Here is a 16864-nt window from a genome sequence, read left to right as displayed (position 1 = left end):
CCCACTCCTTTTTCCACTGTATATCACAATCTAAGGAATCAATGTCCTTTAATAATTAATATCTACCATATTATGAGACTTGGCAGCCTTGAGCAAGTCACTGAACCTTCCTACCTGCTGATTTCCCAATGCCTATCCATGAAGGAATGGACACTCATCTGACGTCCACCCTGTGCTCAGTACTGTCATGGACATCACCTTATTTAACCTTCCCAGCAGCCTTGGTAGGCAGATGTTCTCCTCAATTTCATGGGCAAGGAAACTGGAAATCAGAGTCTAAGTAACTTGACCAAGCCCACAGCTAATAAGGATTCCAGTTCAGACCCAAGATACTCGTTCTTGTTTTTTCATTTCAAGAGATGGACCACCTGTTTCACAGACTTCTAGGGTTTAAGGGCCCCTGGAGTCATCTGGTATATGTTAGAGCTGGCCAGAAACTTCTGTTTTCATAAGTATTTTTAATATTTTTGAATTTTAATTTGACTGAGAGTCTGAATTCAACTATGGACAGTTGAATAATTCATTTATCACCAATTTGTAAGTACTTCTCCTATGAGGAAACTTTCTGTTTTCTAAATAAGGGAAAGAGATGGAATAGATATCCTAGAGGGTTTTACCCAGCCCTTTGAGGTTTCACTTAAACAGCAGAACATGAGTATTTCATTCTTTTATGTCAGCATCTATGAACCTAGTAATTCATGTTTAAATGATGGCTTTGGAAAACATTGTCAAAGTTGCTGTTATGGAGAACAATCAGTTGATTACTAAGTATTACCAGTTGTCAAAGCATGACTTAATTTTTTATAAAATATACTCTGTGTCTTCTAATGTCCATGTCAGGAAATATTAATGAGAAATTATTCCTTATTAATTTTATGACCCTTTATAAATATTTATTGCTTTTCCTTTAAAAATCCTTAAATTTTGCAGATTTCTTTTTGTTTTGTTTAGGAGTAGTATTAAGATCAACTTTGGACAACTCATGAGCTGATTGTTTAGACTGAGGAATCAACAGTCATTTAGTACCTACTTTGTACACAGAATGCAGGGATCCAAGAAATGAATTGTCTCTCTTCTTCTAAGTTTTACAATCTTTTGGGGAAAACAAGATACACCTCCTACCCATCTACCGTACAACACCCCACATGCAAAGAAATAATCAATGCAGACCTAACTCATAATACCAGATCTGTCTTTCATGAGGTTGGTGGAACAGATGCCGAGTGCCGAAGGGAGGGGGCACTTCCCAGGGAGCTGGGCTTCTAGGCACAGCTTGTCTTGTGCCTTGGAAGCTCCTTGAGATCAGATCATATGGCTCAAGTCAGATGGAGACTTATGGTGTACTTGCTCCCCTTCAAATTGGAAGTCAGTGCTCATTAGGGTTCCGCTCCCCTGCCCTTCTCTTCACCTGCCCCTCAATGTGTATCCTTTCCTTTGGATTCCACTCCAGCTGAGTGCATTCCCACCCTCCTGCCTGAATTCCATGGTGACCACCGCCCCCCCCCCCGCCCAACTTCAGCATATTCTCACCCAAACTGTCCCTTTCTTACAGCTTCTCAGCAGTATCAGTGAGACTCAGAGCAGTTCTCCTTTTTGTCTCCTTTTCTCTTTGTGTGTGTCCCTTACATGGTAGATCACTATCCACTAATAGTTCTTCTCTTTTCTTTTCTTTTATTCTCTTTCTTTCTTTTTACACTTAATCAGTTCATTTTATTTTTAATATATTCTCAGTTATTCATGGCTCATAATGTCCTTCTGAGATTGAGTCCCTCAGAAGACCACAGGTGGTCACTAATTATGGCAAACTTGCCCTCAGACTTAATCTCCACGATGAGAATGTAGATATTCTTTTCTTTCTTTCAAACTCTCTGTCATACCTATTCCTGTTCCTGCTTCTTCCTGTCACCTGTGCTGTGTGGGTCCCACTTATTCTGTTTCTAGATTATTACAGTGGTGGCTCTTTTTCCTTCCTGAAACCATTGCTTTCATGACATAGTCCTCCCTTCAGAGTTTTTTGGTGGTACACTACATTTCTCATCACAGTAAGTCTGGTCTCTTCTTGCTGGCCTTCCAAGCCATCCCAGGCCTCTTATTTCCTGTATAATCTTTCCTCCACTGGTGAACCTCAACTATGCTTGGCTCATGCCTCTTTTAGTCAGTCATTCCTTCCCCCTCAACTGATTCAAATCCTATTTCAAGGCCCAGCTCAAGCCTGTTGATCTTTTCTTCTCCAAACTCAGTGCTCGTTATTTCCCGTATCATATATACCACAGGCTTCCTTTATTACTCCTGATTTAAATTTGTCAGGGAAGCCATTTTTGCCTATAGCACACAGCATTATGCTTAACATAATGTGTGGCACCAGTAAAAATTTGGGATTTTATCCTTTAGCTATATACCCATCATCTGTGGCTTAAATTTCCACATACTTACCAAATCTAAAATTATCTTGAAACAAGCATTATAATTTATTAACACTTCCCAATGAATTTAAAGGTTTATACTACATAGTTTGAACAGTTATTGGAATAATCACATTCTTCTGTGTGAATGGGGTGTCATCCTCACTGCTCTTAGTGGTGTCCATGCAGACCAGGAGCAGATTTCAACTAGTGTAGTGGGTGGTGTTTTCCATGTTAATAAAAGCAGTCATCCCTAAGAGTAGTGAACTTTAACCTCACAAGCCTGACTCCTAAGGGATGTGTGTAGAGTCATTTGACAATACAAGCCCAAGGAGAGATTGTTGTATCTTCTCGCTCCTGTTGGCAGCACCTGCCAAACCAGGTGCGCTGCACCCTGAGATTTAGAGGTGTGCCATACGCACTCTCAGGTGTCCAGACTTTCCACTTTGTGGTCTTCATTCAGAAGATGCATGTTAAGTCCAGACTCAGCCACCTACTCCCTGTCATTCCCAAGCGCCACACACTCACCCTCAGGATGCTGGGGTCATCCTGACCTGCCTTCTCCATAGGGAGGGACACAGTCTGACAGAGACAAGGATGTGAGCCCAGTCTGTGCACGCTACAGCACTGTGCCATGTTGTGCCTGTCCTACAGAACACGTACTCATGCTGACTGCCTTTCAGGGTGTTTCAGGTTGGAGGTCAGTAGTCTTTGGTTGTGGCAGAAGTGCTCAGGGCTGATCCCACCCTAGGAGCTCCAAAGGAACAGACACATCTACTAAACTTCCTTGCCCTGGCATACTCAGAGGTTGGCTGTGTCCAGGCAGCTGTAATCTGCATACCTGAGAAGCGTTTCTTCAGACCAGAGCTCTCCAGCGAAGTTCTCTGAAAGTGTGGGAGGAGCTGAGCAGAGGATAAGGACCAGGGACTTTGGCTGAATATTCCTTATGATTCTTAAAACTTGATGTGTCATTTATATAGTACCTTGTCTACTGGTTTCAAGAAATAAGGGTGGTTAGGGAGGCAGGCAGGAACAGTAGCAGCTAACCCTTCCTGATGGTAGCAAAGCAGTTTTGTCTGAAGAGAGTCTGTGTACTTCCTCTTTAGGGACACTTCCACCCCAGGGCACCATGAACTCCTAATGAGCCATGCTTGAAAACCACTGATGTGTTCATCAATGCATTTATAGTCACACAGCATGCTATTTTATAATTGAATCAAGTGATCTCAGAAAAGTAAAATGACTACATAATTATTGGAGACCAAGATGGGCACCCAGGTGTCCTGATTCCTGGTGTAATTATTTCCTTATGATTCTAGGCTATATGTTTCTTTAACCACATCTTATCTTTAGTGCTTTTTGAGATATTTTAATCTACAATAAGCCAAATCTCAAAATTGAAAAGTTAGTTAGTACTCCTCGTACTTATGTGCAAAGATGACACACGATTAATATTTTCAGACCATAGCTGGGCCAGGATTTCCTTAGTGTACATATGTATTAGTAATTACAGCATATTTCTGAAGCCAAACAGAACACCTCTTTATTTTAAACATTATATATCATGAACAATGTTTGCTATATGGACATTTATCACATTTTTAAAAATGGAATTAAAGCTTCTATCCAGAGTATGATGAAGTTTCAAAGCAAACAAGTTCAATGCTAGACATATTTTATATTTTAAATTATAAAATCAGAAATAAAAGCATCTTACAACTTAAAAACAAAGCTTTCATCAGTCAGTCTGATTTTTAGCCTTTCTAGAGATTCTGCTCCCAACAGGGTGTCCCTGAGTGCACAATAGGGTCTCAGTGTGTTCCTGGGCCTGGTGTTACTCCAAGGCTTCCAGGGATTGCTGTGTCTTACTGCAACTTGTGCCGTTCGCACACTCTAGAAACCCACGATCCGGGAGTACCCCCAGGCCCAGGCAGAGGGGCCTCGAACTCAGCATGCTTCATTGCATCACCACCCTGTTCTGCTGACTTCATTACACTTGGCCTGTTGATTTGATTGTCTATTTGATTTCCTGCTTATTGCCCCTAATGCAGTATGCATTGCCAGAGAGCAGGGACCTCATCTGATCTATTCATCCCTGTCTCTGTAGAACAGCACCTGGGACACATCTGATTAAAGTCAGAATGAGAAATGAATGCTGGAGTGTTTCAGTATTCGTCTGTGTTGTCCAAGATGCTAATTCTTTTGACTCACCTTATTCAGTTTGGGTCCCCTCTGACACTAATTTTGTTTACTGTTTAGGTTGCCTTTAACCACTTATGTCAATGCGTTTATATTCACACAGCAAGAAGCATTGCACAAGGGTTCTTGTTGATTAAATGAATAACCATATCTTCTTGTTTTCATCTGTCTCTTACATTCAACTTGGCCAGTTTAAATTAGCAATGCTTCTACATTCCTAAACTAGTTATAAATCTCAACTTTTGTTCCATAGGATTTTATTTCTCTTCTTAGCAACTTGGCTTAAGCCTTTGACCCTTGATTCTAACAGTTTGTATCATATTATTATTCTTGTTCATTTTGTAATCTCAAAAACCTAGATATTAAGAAAAGGGGCTTAGAAATAACATTAGCTTAAATGGGATAAATCAAACTTACACATTTTGAAAGCTGTCCAGATAATAATCAACTTTGGTTGAATATGCTGGTTGCTGTCAATTTTATATGAAATGTTGGCAATTATAAGTATACTCACCGTGCATACCACACTTCCTAGATGCTTTTTATTCTCTGGTTCTCATAATGACCCTGTGAAGTGGGGCTGGAAGGTTCTGAGGATGGTGAGAGAACTATTAAAAGATTGAATAACTGAAGTTTGAAAAATTAGAGTAACCTGCCCAAGGGGGCCAAGACTAGAACTTAAGTTCCTAATCTGGTGTTTTTTCAAGGTACAAAACTGAGAGTAACAAGAAAAGTCAACGTGGTTTCTGTATGTGTCTTTTACCAATTACTTTAGAAATAAAGATAAAAGATCATTATATAATGAAAATTTTAATATATTATATGGTTTTGTTAGGGTCTAGTACATAGTGAATACTAATAGCTTTATGTTAAATTGAACTGAGTAAAAGGATACATTTGAGCAAATTAGGGCAAAGAAAAGAGGTACTAACAATGACCAGAGGAGCAAAAATTTTTTTAAATTTATGCATTAGGTTTACATTTACAAGGTTTAGTCAAGGAAAATTAACATATATTTTAAGCAAACTCCACTGCTTCCCATAAAATCTTTTGATCTTGAGCAAAGAATAATGAGGGTGATCTTAAAATACTGTTAAACTTTTTAGACTTACAGAGAAATTTTAGACTTACAGAAAAATTACAAAAATCATATAGAATTCACATATACACTTCTCCCAGCTTCCCCTAATGTTAATAACCACATACTTAGCCATAGTACAATTCTCAAAACCAGGAAATTAACTTTATAGTAGTGTTTCAATTCCACACGTATAATTAATAAAAGGAACTAAAGCTAAGACAATAATTAAGTTTATTTATACCAGTAATTGTATCATAGGGTCTTATAGAAAATTAATAAATTATTGCTTTAACAGTAGGATAATAAACAGAACACTAGTTCATAAATTCTACCTATTATTTTTTCCTGTTATCAACTTCTTGATCTTGAACCATAATATACATAATTTTTAAAAGGACTTAGGGAGTTCTTAGCTAATAGCAATACTAAGATCTGTTGTAAAGGACATGCTTATTTTGTTCCAGATTCTTCCAGTCTAGTTCAGTAGCACACAACATCCTATTCTCATGAGAAAACTGTGCAATGAGATGGCCTCTTTCTAGAGTGTAAAACTGAAACCTTCACTAAAACTGCTAGAAGACTAAACCTTGTAGATATGTCTTTGGTTGTTCTTATGTGCATTGGCGAATCAGGTTGGCTAGCATAATGATACTAAGTATAACATGACATTATATCTCTCTTATTGATGAAAGATGCTACTGAAACAGATATGTGAGTATAATTTACAAATGACAAAGAAAAACGTGGAATTACTTGATATTTTGTGGTTTAAGAACGACACTTGAATATGATCTTATGCATGAAAATGCGTAGGGTGATATTTCTCTTATTTTAATATAGTTGTTTTCAAGATGAAGATGTTCCAGGGTTGAATCACCATCTTCTTCAGAATTGCAAATTTGTTCTGGAAGAATATTCCTAAGGAAAAATAGACATGCAAGTCATAAATGATCCAAGTAATATTCTGCCTTCATAATTTAGGAGTTAAATTTTACATTTGTTTTAAATCTCTTTTGTTTTTAAAATAAAATTGGATCCTTTTCTTATACACCTGAAAAAATTTCAAATATGTCAAAGATCTACATGTGAAAAAATGAAGCCATAGAATAGTAGAATAAAACATGGTCATACCCTGGGAGTGGGGGAAAAATCTTCCTATGTGTGACTCAAAAACCAGATGCACTAAAAGAAAAGATTAATAAATTGACTACAGGTTTGTTTTTTTTTTTTAATGCAAAGTTAAAAGACAAATCACAAACTAGGAGAAAGTATTTGCAACTTATATTACTGATAAAGGGCTAATATACAAAGACCTAAAAACCTAGGAGGAGAGGGAAATGAGAAAATAAAAAAAAGATACCTGGGTAACCAGTTTACAGAAGAGAAAATGAAATGGCATGTAAACATGATGCTTAATTTCATTCATGATAAGAAAGATGTAAATTGAAATGATACTGGCATACCACTCTCACTTACCAGATTTGCCCAACGCCCTCCCAGAAAAATCCAAAAGTTCATTAACATGTTCTGATGATGAGGCTCTATAGGATCAAACATCACTGAAGGAAATTCAAAACAGTACAGGCCCACGGATAGGAATTTGGCAGTATCTAGCAAAATTACATGTGTATTTTATACCTTTCACTCAGCAATCCCACTTCTAGGGATCTATCCCAAAGTTAGATTGGAAAAATACAAAATTACATTTGAACAGAGTTGTACGTTGTGGCATTATTTATAGTATAAAAAAATGGAAACAATCAAATGTCTATCAATAAGGAACTGGTTGAATAAAATGTCCATATAGTGGAATACTATTCAACTGTAAAAAGGACTGAGGAAATTCTCTACATACTTATATGGAGTGCTATCCAGGATATACTGACAATTTTTAAAAGTGAAGAACAGAAAAATATGCACTCTTTCCAGAGAGAAAAAAATAATAATCGTTTGGTGTAATAATTTGTATAATAATTGTGAGAGGCAGTGGGGAATATGAATGCATGTATGTATGCTTATATTTTAAAAAAATAACACTGGGATCATCAATGGGAAATTAATTTAAAAGTTTAGGGGCTTCCCTGGTGGCGCAGTGGTTAAGAATCCGCCAGCTAATGCAGGGGACATGGGTTCGAGCCCTGGTCCAGGAAGATCCCACATGCCGCGGAGCAACTAAGCCCGTGCGCCACAACTGCTGAGCCTGTGCTTTAGAGCCTGCATGCCACAACTACTGAAGCCCAAGCGCCTAGAGCCCATGCTCCGCAACAAGAAAAGCCACTGCAATGAGAAGCCTGCGCACTGCAACAAAGAGTAGCCCCCGCTCACCGCAACTAGAGAAAGCCCGTGCACAGCAATGAAGACCCAGTGCAGCCAAAAATAAATTTTAAAAAACTTAACCTATGGGAAAGGGTGGAGTATGGTATAAGGGACAGGCATAGAAAAAATATTATATAGAAAGTAGCAATTCCTAAAAACCAAAGCAAATTAAAGACCTATCTGAATATTAAGTTGTTGACCTATTGTTACAGAGAAAACTTCTGTATTTAAGCTATACATCCTTCATGGAACATATTCTTAGGACAAGTAGAACTACAAAAAACATAAAAACTTAATTAAATACTTTTGTTGTTAGTTGTAATAATGGTATTATCATTTTGAAACTATTGTTTATAGTAAATATAAGTTATTGTTGGGAACCCAGATTTTCAGTGTAAGATAAGCAAGTTTAAAACAGAAGGACTTCTCTATAACATTAAATTTGACTTGGGAATATCAGTATGAACTCATTTTTTTTCTTCACAAAATACATATTTCTGGCAGTCCACTGAAAGGCCTTGAAACAGTAACAACACATTTGAAAGGAAGATGCCTGGTGCCCAGATTGGGGCCTCTGAACACGATTCCCCAGTGAGAGGAGCTAGGGCTCTTTGGAAGAAGGCTGGCATCGGGCTGTAGTGGGGAATATAAAAGTGAGCCATTCAAGATCTACAGAGGCCTATCCAAGGACACAGGAACCAACTCGAAGGGCTACCATTGGCCAAAGATGGGACAGTTTAAGAACAATGATTGCAGTTGATTGAAACATTCTTAATATATAAAGCCATAAGTTCATATTGATTCTCCAGAGAAAGAGAGGAAGCCAAAAACAAATTAATAAAGCAAAAATATTTAGGCACCAATTTCTTTTTTATCCTGAGACAGCCACTGTTAAAATTTTAATATATTTTATAGTCCTTTTCCTTCATGTTTAATGCATATATATAATTTTTTCCAGTTTTATAAAGATTGGCATAACATTGTATTAGTTTAAAGTGTACAACGTAATGATTTGATGTATGTGTATGTGGTTGAAATGATCACCACTGTAGGTTTAGGTAACATCCATCACCTCACACAGTTACAAATATGTAACCAACTTCTTACTCTGCTAGGCAGTTTAAAGAAAAGAACTGAGCCTACCTTTCAGAGTAACAAAGTTGCCCTAACTGAAAAGAGAATATTATTTACAGAGGAAGTCCAGCTATAAAATGTGGAAAGAATGACAAAAATAGAAATTCACCATTTTATTACCCCTAAGGAAATAACAGATGCAAGCCATAAGCATCTGTGAGTGAAAAAACCATTGGTTCAGTGGTGGAGGAGAAAGGTTATAATGGAGATATCAGGCCGTGACTGCCTAAATCCCACCAGAATGGAACAGATATTGTATGCCTCCTGATGCAATGCAATAGGAAGCATATAAGCATGACCTAGGAATTATTTTGGCCCAAAAATTTTGACTCTGAATCTTTAAAGCCTTTCCCATCCCCACCTCTTCCCCTATAAACTTTTGACTCTTTCTTTGTTTTATTTTTCAGAAGTTTGTGTTTGGAAATGTAGAGACAGGTGAAAGAGTAAGGGGTATAATCTCCAAGGACAGGCCCACAGAGCTCTGGGATCTGCCTCCCTCGTTGGCTGCACTAACAAAGCGTTCCAGATTAATTCTTGAGACATTCATACTTTCTAGGCAGGGGTGATGACTCTGTCAGCAGACAGAACACACACAGAAAAATGTATCCTCAGAAGTGAGGGAGCTGAGTCTCAATAAATTTATTCAGAATTTTGTCTTCAGAAAAATCTTGATAGAAGCAATTTTAATTTTAGCATATACTTAGGTTTTGTGTTCTACAGATTACAGTGTTTGAAATTACATATGGAGGTGGGATTAGCACCATAGTCTGCATTGAAGCCTCACTTGAACATGCCTCTAAGGTTCTAGGTATTATATAATCATACTCTATTTTTACATTTTTTTACTATGGAAGTTTGCATACATAGAAAAGTAGAAAAAACACTATAGTGAATCCTTACATACCTATTATCATCCAGCTTCAACAATCATTAACATTTGCCAATCTTGTTTAATGCAACCTCTTGTCACTTTTTTTCTTTAAAGTAAATTCCAGACATCATGTCATTGTTGTTTAATCCTATATTTTGTCACCCATGACAATTTAAATGGATACTTGAAAAGGCCAGAATTTACCGTATCTTGTTGTTGTTCAATCTCAGAAAATGTAGTGCTTTCATTTCTGGTACCCCAGGTGGTATAGATTTTAATTCATTATGATCCAGAAACAGCTCTCGCAGAGAATGATAAGCCCCATAGAAGGAAACTTGGTCTATGCCATCATCCACAAGTTTATTAAATGACAGGTACAGGTATTCCAGGCCTGGTTCCATGTGACCAAACACAAAGCCAGGGATGCGCTCTATCTGGTTGCCGATGAGCACAAGGTGCAGCAGCGACTTGGGTAGATAGGAGGGGACGTGGTAGAGCTTGTTGTAGGAGAGGTCAATTGATTCTAGATTTCTAGAAAAGAGTAAACAGAGTGGGGACTTCAGGGCAGTGACTGTAAGCTCTAAGTTTTGACAAGCCAGTCAAGATGCTTGTCCATTTTCCTGCCAGTACTCAGTGTGCTGTAATGATTCCCAGTGCAAGTGTGGCTGTATGGTGGTCTGGCTGCAAGGCTAGTGCTCTTACCCGGGTACCACACAGCTGCTTGAGTTCTTCTCTAATAGAGGAGCACCAGAGTTCAGAGAGAAAAACTCATATCCCAGGGGTAATGCTGAGACCCAAAGAGGTCCCCCAAATATCTCTAAGGTCAAACTTGTATCAGAAATGAAGTCCAGAGTCCAAGCTGACATCAAACCGTAAAATCATCTCTGGTTCCAGCAAGAAAGTAGCAGTGTTGAGGGGTTTTTGCATTCTTGTTCCACATTTGATCTGATGACCTGGGATCTGGGACTTGGGGTGAGAATGAGGCATCTAGAAAAGGTTGTTAATAAGCCAGAAGATCTGGGAAATGTGGTAAACTATCTGGCTTTTTTCAGAGCCTTACCTGCGGCTTCTGCCCACCCCATGAAGACTTTTCACCTGATGAAGACTCAGTTGCCCTGCCACTGCCACATCCTGCTGAACCTAATTGGCCCTCAAGGCCTCTTTTCATCTCTCTCCTGCTTCTGAAAGATGCCTGTCCCCATGGTGCCACTCAGATCCCTCATTCCCTCACCACATGACTCCAGATTTGCTCTGATGCAGCTGCTGCCAGGGCCTGACGCTGCTTCCCTGTGTAGCTAATCCTCTCCTTCCTGATGAGCAAGGCCTCCACACTTTGCCCTTCACTGAGGCTACAGCCTGGGGCCACTGATTCCTCTCCAGGAAGATGGGCTCTGCTTTTTGCTTCTGCTGTTGGGTCAGGCATTCTTTAGTCTGTTTTGTAGCACTTGAAATAGAGAAATAGTTTGAAGGAGTGAAGACAGTGTGGTATAGAAGAGTGAATGCTGGTGCTTCCACCTAATGGTGAGGGAGAAGGCGGGAGGAGGGCAGCTTCTTTCCTCACTATGGGATTATCTCACTTAAACTTCATGACTGCCTGTGAGGTCAGCAGAGAGCAGAACAGTGATCAGACCTAAGGTCACACTGCTTGGGCTTAGCACTTGCACACTGTAGGGTGTCCCCAGCAGCAGTGACCATGGCCATCCTAACATCAGTCATATCATGAGTGGTTTGAAGTCTGTGCAAATAGCCAAGTTTTATGTAGGGGGAGGTTCACTAGGAAAGAATGCTGTCACCTCCCTCACTTGCCCATGTTCATACCCTGTTTAATAATGGCAAAGGAAAGAAATCATCTAAGAAAGTCAGATTGTAGCATGTACTTACTCTTGATTTATCCAGGCTAAAGAAGCAATTCTATTTTCTTCAATTTTATTATAACGTAGTACAATGACATTGATCTTTCTGGTATGATTAAAAGAAATTTCAGTTATTTCTTCAATTTGGTTATTTTCTAGGTATAATTCCTATAATTAAGAGAAGAGACTTATTTTTTTCATATTAGTTGATAAATATATTCAATCTCACAGAATTAAAATCAGGTTATAGACTGTTGTCACTAGTGTTAGCTAAAGAGTCTTGCAGCACTTCAAAATGAGTTTATATTTTTAAGTTGTCAGATTTTCTAACTAGTAAAATAAAATGTACTGTCTGTCATGGTTATGGAATAAATGAATTTTATTTAATTATTTTTTAACCATAAAATGATATATGATATAGCATACCATAATAATTGTATAAAGCTTTCTAATTTACAAAACTTATTCACATAAATTATTTCATTTGGGCTTCAAGATCCTAGAAAGTAGGAAATAAGTAGAAATTATCACCATTTAGCAGTAGAGAAACTCAGGCCTGGAGAGATGGCAAGATGTTTGCAAGGTTACACAGCTAATACATGAGGGAAACTCATGGTGGCTGGCCCCAGCTTAGGTCAGCCTGCTTCCTACCAGTCCATGCTGTCTGTAATTTTTTTAGGCTCACATTTTTTAGATTTGTTTGTATTATAATTACTTTAATTAACAGTTAATTAAGAGCCTTCATTTAACATCAGGGTGAAGTTTGCTAGAACCATTAGTAAGTTTTTAACAGCTAGCTGCCTTCAAGTTAAATTCATTTGGCATTACAAGGAATTTTTCACTCAGGGATCTTGTTGGAATTCAGAAGTACAATTGGTATATATAGTCAGAGCAACTTTCTATTCCTGTTGTAGTAATTTCCCCCTCTTTGTCATTTAATTTTGGTATTGTTGGAAGTGAGTAAAGTGATTTTTAGCTTTTTGCTTTTACCTTCATACATATTTAGGGGTGAACTAGATCAGTGGTTCCTAAACTTGATTGTATGTTAGAATCACTCATGAGCTTTTTAAAGTATAAATTCCAACCTAAATCAGCACACTCATTTATACGTTGAAACTGCAGCTGTGAAGCAGTGCATTGGAAGGATTCACAGTACATGTACTTGCATGGGCAGCACCTCCCAAGAAGCTAGCGAGAGGGTCTTTGAAAAGAGAAACCAGGGATGAGAGGGTCAGAGGTGGAATACAGACACATTGCTCTTTTGCACTATTCAAGTGTTGTGTGTGTGTTTTACTGTGTGCATGCATTATCTATTTAAAATTTTAATTTTTTAAATATAAATTGTTGACCCCATTCTCCAAAGAACCTGATTTAGCATGTCTGGGATAGGTCCAGGAATCTGTATTTCTTTAGAATCCAAGTGATTCTGAGGTAAAGCCAGGTTATAGAACCTCAATCTTTACAATTTTGGTAAATTCTAAAGGTCTATCTTAATCTGGAAGTAGGAAGAGGAAGCATGGTGGCTGTGGTAGCAGCAGTATCATATTGAGATTAATGGCCCTCTCTTGGCTCACTGCATCCACAGCAGTGGGAAGCTTCGTCCTGCTGTCTGATTGTGTATGCGGCAGAAACAGAGCTCAGAGGAGGTGGCCTAGGAGTCAGCTGGATCTGCCAGGCCTCTTTTCTTAATGCAGGAAGTTGGGGCGTACACTCAGCAGGGAAGACCCCCAGAGTCCCCCCTTAGTTAAGTGTGTTCCTTGTTGTAGCAAGAGAGACCACACACTTGGGCAGCAGGGAGTGTCTCCAGAGGGCATGGAGACACGACAGTGCTTGGGCCCTTGGTAGGAGCTAGTTAGAACTAGTAAGCTGTGGGAAGGGGGTGGGGGTGGGTGCTGCTGGCACAGTCAGCAGCCTTCTCTGCAAATCTTGTCCATCTTCACAGGGTCACTGCTAGTCCATGTGGGACTCTGGGTGGAACAGACTGGGATGAATATCACAGTTCCAGTTTGAGACAGTTTTGCAAGTCAAGGTACTTTTTGCAAGTTGTAGTTTCTGTTTGAATACTCAGTTCATCTTCCCTGTTCTCTCCCCAAGAGCCGTTGGCAGAACCAATTTTCACTTTATCAAGATTTTCTACTAGTAGTTATAATTTTGACTCATAATTTTGTATTGTTTGAAAACAGTGCTCAGATTATAGTAAATTCTGTATATAGCACCAAAACTATTGAGTTTAATATGCATCACAATAACCTTTTAAAATATATTGTTTTTGTCATAGTGTACTGTATTTAAAATATAAAATATTATAAGTAAGATATTGGTACCTCAATAGAAGCAGGAAGACCCTGTGGTATAATTCTAAATTTATTTCTTCCCAGACGCAGGTAGGATAGGCTCTTCAAAGGTTTGAAAGCTAAAGAATTGACATTAGTTTCACTGAGACTGTTTCCTTCCAATTCTAAGGTGGCCAATTGATTTAAGTCTATAAAAAAATAAAATTATTGGGACATTAGGATAACTAAAAAACATGTAATTTCTATAGGCTTTCAAAATATCATGTGAAATGTTCAGTTTATTTGGAGGACTGATGTTGTAACTTCTTTATTTGTATCCCCCGCCCCCTTAGAGCCTTTTCCCTAGTACTTTGCAGATCCCAAATGCTCAGATCAGCCAGGACTCAATGCTGAATGCATGGTCTAGGAGAGGCAGACCTGTAGAGAAATCACTGTTGTGCTGTATGATGAAAGTTTGTAACCCTCATACAAAAACCAAAACACCACACACACAAAAAAAGAAAAAAATATAGGCAAATATCACTGAAGAATGTATATGCAAAAAACCTCAACAAAATATTGGCAAACCAAATTCAAAAGATCAAGTGGGATTTATCCCAGGGATGCAAGGATGGTTTAATATCCACAATAAAAATCAATGTGATACACCACATTAACAAATTGAAGAATAAATGTCAAATGATCTTTTATTATAGATGCAGGAAAAGCTTTTTTGACAAAATTTAACATCCATTTGTGATAAAAACTCTCAACAAAGTGGGTATAGAGGGAACATACTTCAACATATAAGACAAACCTACAGCCAGTTTCATACTGAATGGTGAAAAGCTGAAAGCATTTCCTCTAAGATCAGGAATAAAACAGGGATGCCCAAACTCACCACTTTTATTCAACATTGTGTTGGAATTTCTAGCCACAGCAATCAGACAAGGAAAAGAAGTGAAAGGAATGCAAGTTGGAAAGGAAGAAGTAAAATTGCCACTACAGGCAACATGATACTATATACAGAAAATCCTAGAGACTGCCACCAAAAAACTATTGAACTAGTACATGAATTTAGTAAAGTTTCAGGATACAAAATTAATATACAGAAATCTGTAGAGTTTCTATACACTAACAACAAACTATCAGAAAGAGAAATTAAGAAAACAATCCCATTTCCATCAAAAAGAATAAAAACCTAGGAATAAATCTAAACAAGAAGATAAAAGACCTGTACTCAGAAAACCAAGAGACATTCATGAAAAAAAACTGACTGAAGGCAACACAAACAAATGGAAAGATATACCTTGTACATGGACTGGAAGAATTAATACTGTTAAAATGACCATACTCCCTAAGGCAGTCTACAGATTCAGTTCAATCCCTATCAAGATACCCTTTTGCACAGAACTAGAACAAATAATTCTAAAATTTGTATGGAAACGCAGAAGACCCCAAATAGCCAAAACAATCTTGAGAAAGAAGAACAAAGCTGGAGATATCACACTCCCTGGTTTCAAGCTATAGTATAAACCTACAGTAATTGAAACAGTGTGGTACTGGCACAAAAACAGACCGATAGATCAATGGGACAGAATAGAGAGCCCAGAAATAAACCCATGCATTTATTGTCAATTAATCTATTACAAAGGAAGTCAAGAATGTACAGTATGGAAAGGAAAGTTTGTATAAGGAACAGAAGCCAGAGGAGGGAGTTGGGGGGCCAGGGCACCCCACAGAGGAAGCAATGGCCAAGCAGTGACTTGGAACGCAGGCAGATGAGAAGTAGAAGGTTGTAGAGGGTCATTCGAAGTATTTGCAAAGACAGACAGGTATGAAATGGCAGCATAATCAAGGATGTATGAGGAATGTAATGCAATGGGTGGTTCCTTTTTCCAGGACACTGAAGGAGCACTCTCTGCCTGGCAAACCCTCAGTCTCTGAACAAGAGAGTTTTAGCAGTGAATTCCCATCACAGTGTTCACTCTTGGCAGACAGTGCAGCCAGATGGACGTTTTGAAAGGAGAATGATCAAAAATTCTCCACACATTCAGATTGAGCTACCAAGAAAGGCCTTTTTACAAACAAGATTTTTCTAAATTGTTTCTACTGGTCTCAGGAGTGGTATGACCAAATCAACTGGAAACTTAAAGGAAAATGGACAGCTCAGCAGTGAAGATACCCAGAGGTATCTGAGTCAGACATTCAGGGTTTAACTTTGGAGTTTGTTCAGTGGCCAAAATTTTCAGAATAGGGGATGTTTTCATATTCAACTCAAGTCATGGATACTGCACTGAAATGCTCTGTGCAACTCAGATCCTACTCTTAGGCATATCAGAGAAGTAAAACATAGTCTAAGGATAAACAAAAGATACTACCATCAGCAGTACAGATCATAGATTCTAGAACATGACAAGGAGGAGGTGGCAGTGTATACCTGAGTGGTACGGAAGTGTGAGTGGGGCTAGATTCTCAAGACAGAAAGATGTAGGTAGACATGGGAGGGTGAGGCAGCCAGGTGAACTCATGGAAGCATGAACCCACATGGGTGTGCTCAGGAGTAGGAAAGAGACCAGCCATATGCAAGAGGGGATGAAGGTTGTTGAGAGGGCAGAGGTGGGCTGTGCAGGGCCTTTGTACACCAGAAAATAAGGTCTGACTTTCCTTCTCTAGGCAACAAGCAGCCTCTGGATAGGGAACAGCATGACAAAATATTAATCTGCTGGTGTTTT

The 16864-nt window shown here is 38.6% G+C and overlaps 2 protein-coding genes across 2 annotated transcripts in view; one reads left to right on the top strand and one right to left on the bottom strand.

Annotated features, from left to right (window-relative positions):
• The window catches only part of CENPP (centromere protein P), a gene marked incomplete at its 5' end in the record, with an annotated part of 225920 nt that overhangs the window by 136226 nt on the left and 72830 nt on the right, over positions 1 to 16864 (top strand). The window lies entirely within an intron of this gene.
• Positions 6432 to 16864, bottom strand: part of ECM2 (extracellular matrix protein 2) — a gene marked incomplete at its 3' end in the record, with an annotated part of 35529 nt that continues 25096 nt past the window's right edge. The window contains exons 7-10 of the mRNA XM_082842601.1: positions 14181 to 14338; positions 11885 to 12024; positions 10208 to 10534; positions 6432 to 6600 (exon numbers count right to left, since the gene is read on the bottom strand). Of these exons, the coding sequence (XP_082698727.1) occupies positions 6432 to 6600; positions 10208 to 10534; positions 11885 to 12024; positions 14181 to 14338 (794 nt within the window). The remainder of the gene's footprint in view (positions 6601 to 10207; positions 10535 to 11884; positions 12025 to 14180; positions 14339 to 16864) is intronic.

Source organism: Leucopleurus acutus, assembly GCF_964270905.1.
Source record: "Leucopleurus acutus genome assembly, chromosome: 7".
Classification (NCBI taxonomy): Eukaryota; Metazoa; Chordata; class Mammalia; order Artiodactyla; family Delphinidae; genus Leucopleurus; species Leucopleurus acutus.
This window is presented reverse-complemented; position numbering and strand designations above follow the sequence as displayed.